The sequence below is a fragment of the Lepidothrix coronata genome, unplaced genomic scaffold (assembly GCF_001604755.1).
Source record: "Lepidothrix coronata isolate B3197 unplaced genomic scaffold, Lepidothrix_coronata-1.0 Scaffold110, whole genome shotgun sequence".
NCBI lineage: Eukaryota > Metazoa > Chordata > Aves > Passeriformes > Pipridae > Lepidothrix > Lepidothrix coronata.
Window position 1 is genome coordinate 1,135,399 of NW_016690290.1, and position 8,208 is coordinate 1,143,606.

Sequence of the window (8,208 nt, forward strand, 5' to 3'; positions counted from 1 at the left end):
CGCCGCCCCTCCCCGGGGCCGGGCGAGCCGCCCCCGCCGCACAAGGGAGACAAGAGCGGGCCCGAACCCCCCGCCCCGGCTCCGGGCGCCGCGTCCGCCCGTCACCCCGCGCGCTGAGTCACGGCCGGGGCGGCGCCTGCACCGGGCCGGCCCTGCCCCGCACACCCCGCCCGCCCCCGGGACGGCCGCCCGAGCGGGAGCCCCAAACCTACGGCCACGGAGTCGGGGGAGAACGCGGAGAGACCGCACGTGCGGCGCCCTTCCAGGGGCAGCCTGGAGCAAGAATTAGTGTCTCAAACCACCGCGTGGCAGCAGGTGAGGAGTGCTGTTAAATGCCAGGGATCAAAAGCTGCGCTCTGCTCCTTGTTCTTGTAGGAACTGACTTCCAAACCTCCACCGGCCCTTCCTCGGGCTTCCACGGGCAAAATGGTTCTGTTCTACACTCCCCTGCTAGCTTCATTTCCCCCACCTGGCAGCGAAGAAACCACACGTTCTGCTCAGCAACTCTCTAGGCCTTCCATCCATAGGACCAAAGTGAACAGCCCCACCACCACCTTTCCCAGCATCTGTCGGTGCACTTCCCATATTGCACAGCTTCAATCTGACCAAGGCACCAAGCTGTCAGGATTGTTCTGTACATTGCTTACCAGTGCAGATGGCAGCAGAGCCAAGCACTTTGGCAAGACTCAGTTCTCTTGGCAGCTGGCACTTTCCAACCCTGCCTTCATAAAAGAGGACAGTGCACAAGCAACAGTGCATCTTCTCATCAGATGCAGAACGTGGAAACAAATGTTTTAAAGACTCATTAAACAAAATTATGGAAGGCTAAAGGCATTGGGACGTGTCACATCCAACTGGAATTTATGCTTAGCCAAGCATGTAAAAACCCCCAAATTAGTAAGGTTGATTTTTACTACCTGCAAGAGACTGAAATATTGAGGAGAAAAAGCAGAAGCATGGATACCCCTTGCAGGATGACACAGCACAGCTCAGCATAACATGGAACCACTTGCATATGGCTTTGGCAAAACATTTCAACACGACCCTAATTCTGTCCTGTAGCTAAGGAAATATATACAAAATTACCTTCACTTTCCCTATTTTAACTGTATCTCAAGCCAGTCCAACAGAAATTTCGCAGTTGTTACTATCTTAAGGGGGCACAGAAGGAACATATTGCATGTCCTCTAAGCCCTGTACAAACAGATCAATTCTGGTAACAAATAAAGGCTACAGTTGCCCTCAAGTTCTCATACTCCCTCAAAAGAGGGGTTCTGTTCTCCGAGTTAAGACTCAAAATTATATTGCACCTACTTATACTGTTTAAATTTCTCCCTGATCTTAATTCCCTGCTCGGGGATGCAGATCGGAGCATCTGAGTGGGCCCTGAATGGCTCAGCTCCTCCTCTGGCTTCCAAGATCTTCTGTATTCCTGAAGAAAAGTATTAAAAGTTTAAAATATGTCCCTAAAAGTAGGAGACAACTAAATAAAAATAAATTAAAAAAACCATCAAACAAACCAAAAAAAACCCCACCAAAACATCCCAACCAATCAAATAAACAAACAAAACCCAAACCAAACCCAAGACACAAGACAAACAGAATCTTAACCACTTTGTTTAATGTTGTACAAAACAAAAAATTGGTGAGTATTACAATGAAAAGGGATTAAAACACTGGTATCACATTGCCATCTCTCTACCTAAACAGTTGAGATTCACTTCTCTGTTCATACCATAGAAACTTTAGTGGCCTCCAGGAACAGAATGACTTGAAAAAATCCTTGTGTCACACGTATTCTTCACTCTACATTTTAAAGCTGTGCTCACAGAGACGGCTTCTTCTATTGGAGTCTTCAGGTAAACAGGAGTTCAGTTGTAAATAAAGTTGAATCTAAAATTTAAAAGGATTATAACAAGTAAGGAGTTTTCATTCTTTCTATTTAAGGGGAGTTTTGAATTATTATGCAAATGTTTTGTTTCTGCTCTGGATAAGCCTCCACCTGACAGGACAAAAGTGCATTTTTTAGTAAGACAGCTTTACAGTATAGCATCCTTTTTAACAGCCAATCCTCCTCTAACACTGCACAACTGTCTCTTAGGTTTGCAGAAGAGCTAATTATTAACTCTTTATCTCCTAAGACAGTTTCATAGATATGAAAATCCCACTGAGAGTTATGTTCCTTCATCAGCAACCCCTTCACAGCATTTCTGCTGTCAGGCAAACCTTACATATTCCAAGGTAACATACAGACATACTCAACAGCAGAGAGAATTCTCAACTAAGTTTCACAAACAGCAGTGGAAACGACCATCCCTCTCAGCTCCCAGATGCCCAGCCTTTAGATGCCTCTGTTGCACTGCTACCCAACCAGCACCTCTCTGCAGAACAGCCAGTGTTCTGCTGGTACTCAGAAGTACCTGCTGTTTTCAGAGGGGGAAGCCAAAACTGGGGCTGGATAGACAAAAAAACCCAGCAGGAAACAAGCCTATTATGGGCAACACCTGTGCTGACATTCTGCTAGCAGACTTTCTTTATCAAAGTAGGAGGAGGACAGAACTACTTTCCTGAAGAACAGCTGGCAGGCTGTAGGATGCCTGGCATGTCTGAATGACCACCCACAAAAATAAGAAACTAGTGAGCTCTGGAGACCTGAGGCACAAGCCATGTCCAGGTAAGAAAGCCAAAGAGTGTGTACCTTGGGAAGAGGAAGGGAAAAATACAGCTGTCCCTACACATATTTGTGTCATAAAAATACTACATGTTATAAACTGTAGCGGGGAGTCTAAAAAACCCACCACATTTAGTCAGCACAAAGCTGGGATAGCACGCACACCTAACTCAGTGCTTCAAACTCCCAGCTTGGCTTTTACTCTCACGCTGCCTCCAGCGCCTACAGGAAGCTGTTCCTCAGTCTGGGCACAGCTTCACTCTCACTATTTTTCACATTTCCTTAGCTACAATGGCTGTGCAGGACTTTGGTGCCAGCCAGTTGTGATCAGAGCCTCTAAACTGTCCATCACACCTTGTCTGAGGGAGATTCTTTGGGATAGCTACAACCTTTTCAAGTTGGTTTCTGCAGTGCCTCACCTTGCTCTGGTGTCCCACAGCAAACATATTCCCAAGAACCATCATACAAATACAATATACCTGCTCAAAAGTTGAGGAAGGCTGGAAATAATGGGTCCATATCCTGGTGCATTGTCATAGAGCTCAAACAAGGGTGCAGCGACCAGCTTGTAATTTTTGGGGACTGCAAACAAAGCTAAAAACAAATACAAGTTGATTAATAAGACAAAGCAGAACACATTCAGCCAGGGTATCATTGTCCCACACAGCCCTCAAAACAAGGTCACTACACAGAGCACTCCAGCAGGTTTATTCCTTTTCTAATTAAATGTGGGGTTCACATGCTGAACAGTAGCAGGAATGAGAATTTACTTGGAATTCATGTTCAAAGGATCATCTACCTTCAGAACCAATACCAGCATTTAATTTCATTAGTGACCAACTATAAACAACTGCAAGCATACGAACACAAACTTGCTCTATCTCCTTGTGGGAAATGCAAGCACTTAGACATTGTTATAAATACAACCCTTTGCTGCAAACAAATACCTACCCTTTTCTTGAAGCTGGACCAAAAAAAGCTTTTTGTGCTCTTTTGGCTTTGTAATATGAGCTGGGATATAGGGATACTAGAAGAAAAATGATAAAAATTAGTTATACAGAGCTTTGAAAATATTGTGCAATCTAAAGTCCTACTTTATAAATTATCAAGCACTGTGCAAGCTTTCAGTGTGTCATATATTTTTCTTTCACGGCATCGAATAAAAAAACCCCAAAATTTTACAAGAAAGTACTTAAGGAAGGAGTGCTGTTGCTGTCACAGCTAGTGACAGGACCTAAATTGGCACCAATACTCACAAGCAGTTGAAACAACCCAATAAGACAGACATGCATAACAGCAAAATGAGCCTTTAGAAATAGGGTAGTGAGACTAATTTATTCACAGGGCATCTGTTCCATAAGCTGCTGCAAGAGTTTCCATCGTGGCTACAAAAGGAATTTCAGTGGTGCATCTGTCTCAGCACAGAACTGGAAGCTATTATATCCAGTGGTTTCTCATCCATCATGACATGTGTGAGGAGGGGAATAGAAGTTTCCAGAAAAAGAGGCTGCAGTTTCTCCCCAGTCACCGAAAGGAAATAAAACAGGTAAAAAACAGAAAAACTAACTGCTCATGCAGCAGGTACTCAAAAAGGCCAACCAGTGGGTTGAAGGCTTTGGAGGTACAATCAGTACTTGACTGAAGAGGATGGAAGCCCACAGGAGTACTCACCTGAGGAGGTTCAAAGTTTGGTCTCCACCAGTTGCCAATGCAGTCATCAATCACCCAGTCCTGCTGAACACCATCCTGGCGACCCAGTATCTACCAAAAATCCAGTAACAATCACAACTCTAACTATCCCAAGTCCATTTTTCTAGAAAACACATACTGAAAGAACAAAACCTTTTTCTGACATAGTTTAGAACTGCTCTGAGACAGCTTTCAATAGAATTTGTAGAGTATTTTTGTATAAAGTGGAATTTTTTCGTAAAAGCCTCGCCTGGCAGGACAAGGCCACTTTAGAGAGCATTTCAAATTCCATGCTGTATTCAGCTGGCCTGAGTCCTATCTCACCAGTGGGAAGAATGAAATACATTGTTACAGTAGCTGGCAGAAGTAATTTAGGCTAATTGGAGGGCATGGAAAGTTCCCAGTGCAACGGGAGGACTATCTCAAAGGCAAGTCCTCACCAGCTGTGCTCCACAACACATTTTATTGCTCATCTGCACATTCACTTGCCTGAAGCCAGTCAGAAAGCAAAGCTGCAAATGAACACAGGACTTGAGCAGCAGCAGGAGTCAGCCACACTCATGATGCAGACAAATGAAAACTTGACTGCTTATTTGTAACTACCTGAGAACATCACAAAAGCAACAATAACAGCAGCGGTAAGAAGACCACTCTAATGTTTGGGCTTATTCTGCTAATTCTAAGATAATGTAACATTCTGCTATGGAAACATAACAACAGAAAACAGACCTCTGTCATTAAGCGTTTGAGCCCTTCCACCTCATCTTCTCCCGGATTCAGTTCACCACCAGGTCTGTTAAAATAACAGTGATGAAAGCTGAAGTTACATTTTATTGCATTACCAACTTTTACAGGTAAGTTCAGTCAGGCAGGGAGTTACAAATTCTTTTATGGTCCTTAAGTCAGAAATTCCAAATCTAACTTTGATATTGAAGACAGCAGGATAACTTTCACCAAAACCATGACTAAAATGGCTACTCGTGTCCCTTACAAAAATAACTATTATATAAAATACTTTCAATTCAGCAGGACAAAGCATAACAATACACATGATAAAGACTGGGACACTTAAAGGGTAAAGTTTTAACAATAATAACCAAAAGCTGAAGAAAAGGTTGTAAATACTGCCTGTATTTATTGTTATCTCAAAACCAGCACACACTGAAGCAAACAGAAAGCAGAAAATAAAACTCATGTGGGGAACCACCCCACATTTGATGTACGATTAATGAAAAATCTAAAACCACATTTTCATCAATACAGCATTTCACAAGTCTGTTTGTGCACAAACACCCTTCAAATCAAGACGTGAAAAACTAATCTAGATATGAAATGAGACTTCACACATACACAAAATTGAGAGCAAACAATATAAATGTTAAAAACAAGAGCAAGAACACGATCAGGGGAACTTGAGACAAGTCAAGACCATCTAGTTTAAAACAGAAAACAAGCACCACCACCATCACCACGACCGTATCCAAACACTAGAATTTCACTCTGGCACTCATAAATATGCTATCCCAGCTCACCCAGTAGTTTGTAACCAGGTATCATTCTGTATTTACAGGGGGTCAGTTCTTGAAGGCCTGTTTTTGCAGGCATAACATAAGCTATGGAAGCATAGCAGCCTTCACAATGCAAGTACAACACACCAGCTGCTGATAATGACTTTTAAACAAGATTTTACCACAGTGATGCACTGTAACTAAGATTCCCAGCTGGTTCCAAACTAAGTCACCCCCTCATGAGCAGTCAGACAAACACTTTAGATGAAAACCCCACCACTCAAAAAAAGACTTTCCAGACTAAGTTTTTGCAAGAAATGAATCCCATTCAAAACATCAACTGGTTGGCCACAGTTTAACCTCCAGCCCGCGTGTTTAGTGGTCTGTGACAATAAATTAAAGTTTAAAGTTTAAGAAACACTTACAGCTTGAAAAAAGTTGTACCCAGCTGCAGCAACAGCACGTGGGGCAGCCTGTGCTCGTGCACGATCAGAACCCCCTCCACCGTCCTCCTCATGCCAATCTTGTCAAACTCTTCCCTCATGCGCTGGAACCGAGCGGCCACCGAACTGTCCTTCTCATACAGGGGCTCCTTGGTGCCAAACGTGTAATTTGTCAGAGGATACCTGCAAGGGGGGAAAAATTGTAACTGCATAAAGAAACCGAACTTTGAATCTCTCTGACACAGCACCTCGCCTGAGGCAGGACCCTTCTGTGCCTGGTGGGCAGCTCAGAGTGCAGGGCTAAAATCCTTGCTGGTGGCTCACGGGGCCCTCGTCCCAGAGAGATCTGCTCGAGGAACACATGAGCACAGACAGTCCTGCTGAGCCACACACCAGCCTGGTGCTGGCTCAAAAGAAAGAAAGAAGCCCAGAAGAACCAAATGTTATTCAACAGCCACCCTCTTTGATCTCCATGCCACAGAGAAAAGGCAGCTGAAACTCCAAGAGAAACTGGAAAAGAGACCGGAGGGAAAAGCTCTGCTGGGAAGGAAGGAAGGAAGCTGCACAGGACTGCAGTTGTTTTCTGCAGATGTAATGAAGGGCCTGAGAACTGAACTGTTAGAAGTGGTTTTGTTTTGAAGTGGGGAATCAGGCATCTGGATGACAGAAGAGGAGAAATGCTGACAGTCTGAGTGCAGGATTGAGAGCCTGGGGTAAGATAAAGAGTGTGAGCAGATCCCTCTGTTGGGCTAGTGCTGGGCCTCTGCACTCTTGGGACAGTGCAGTGAAAACTCACTGATTTCTTCAAGTAAGAGGAACTTAAAACAGTCAGAAAAGAAAAGAAAGTTTAGGCAAGAAATGGCCTAGACTTTAAAAAAAAAAAAAGATGCTGATAACACAGCTTCCCAATGAGTCATTTCTTCAGAAACTCTATAGAAATATTCCAATCTCTGAAGCTCACATTTGAATTTTCACAAGACTGAATAAATTCAGCTACACCAAAAAATACAAGTGGTAGTGATGAATAGTTAAAATTGAATATTGACTGCTGCAGTTAACATCTGCTGGTTTTTGCAACTTGACAGATGTACTTAGCAAAAATCACATTCTACGTCCACCAGAACTTTCTGGAAGAAGCTAAAATATATGGCTTCTCATTAAAAAATAAGTAAATACTTATTAGCAAGTAGTTTGTTTCTATGGCAGAAATAAAGTTTTCTCTGGTAGCAACCACTCTTAATTAAACCCCAACACCTGCATCAGACAACCCACAAACACCAGGCACATCCAGCTACATCCTACGGACTGGGGTCACAGGGCCGGCCCGAGCCCCAGCGAGGCCAAGAGAGAGCCCGTTTCCCTCTCTGCCGCCTTCCCGGATAATCCGTGAGTGTCTGTGACGCTCAACAGGCCCAAACCCTCCCTGTGTTACTCGGGGCTCACACCTCCCGAGCCGGACGCTGTTTTTAAGCACTAAAGCGTTCACTCCCCCGAAGGCCGGCGAGCCCTCGGTACCCCGGTACCCCCAGTGCGGCTCAGCAGCCCCCGCGCGGGGGGAGCCCCACGGGCACCCGGGCTGTGCCGCCGCCCTGCCCTCGGCTCTCCGGGAGGCCGCGACCCTCCGGCCCTCGTAGGGCGGGCGCTGAGCGCAAACCCCCCGGGGCTGCTGAGGGAGCGGGCAGGACGGGGCAGGGGCGGGCAGGCCCGAGGCGGCGCTCACAGGTTGATGGTTCTCTCCAGCGTGAGCGGCTTCGTCTGCTGGATGTACTTGTTGCCGAACTGGTTGACCCCGCGGGGCCAGCCGGTCTGCGAGCGGTTGGGCGGCACCACGGACATGGCGGGGGGGGGGGGGGGGGGGGGGGGGGGGGGGGGGGGGGGGGGGGGGGGGGGGGGGCGG

At 45.7% G+C, this 8,208-nt stretch overlaps 1 protein-coding gene across 1 annotated transcript in view; it reads right to left on the reverse strand.

Annotated features, from left to right (window-relative positions):
- Nucleotides 1–1,601: 1,601 nt before the first annotated feature.
- NUDT21 (nudix hydrolase 21) overlaps nucleotides 1,602–8,208 on the reverse strand; it is a 6,871-nt gene continuing 264 nt past the window's right edge. Inside the window, exons 2-8 of the mRNA XM_017824477.1 lie at nucleotides 8,032–8,153; nucleotides 6,294–6,494; nucleotides 5,090–5,153; nucleotides 4,343–4,432; nucleotides 3,623–3,698; nucleotides 3,151–3,265; nucleotides 1,602–1,893 (exon numbers count right to left, since the gene is read on the reverse strand). Coding sequence (XP_017679966.1) covers nucleotides 1,872–1,893; nucleotides 3,151–3,265; nucleotides 3,623–3,698; nucleotides 4,343–4,432; nucleotides 5,090–5,153; nucleotides 6,294–6,494; nucleotides 8,032–8,147 — 684 coding nt within the window. The 5' untranslated portion in view covers nucleotides 8,148–8,153 and the 3' untranslated portion in view covers nucleotides 1,602–1,871. The remainder of the gene's footprint in view (nucleotides 1,894–3,150; nucleotides 3,266–3,622; nucleotides 3,699–4,342; nucleotides 4,433–5,089; nucleotides 5,154–6,293; nucleotides 6,495–8,031; nucleotides 8,154–8,208) is intronic.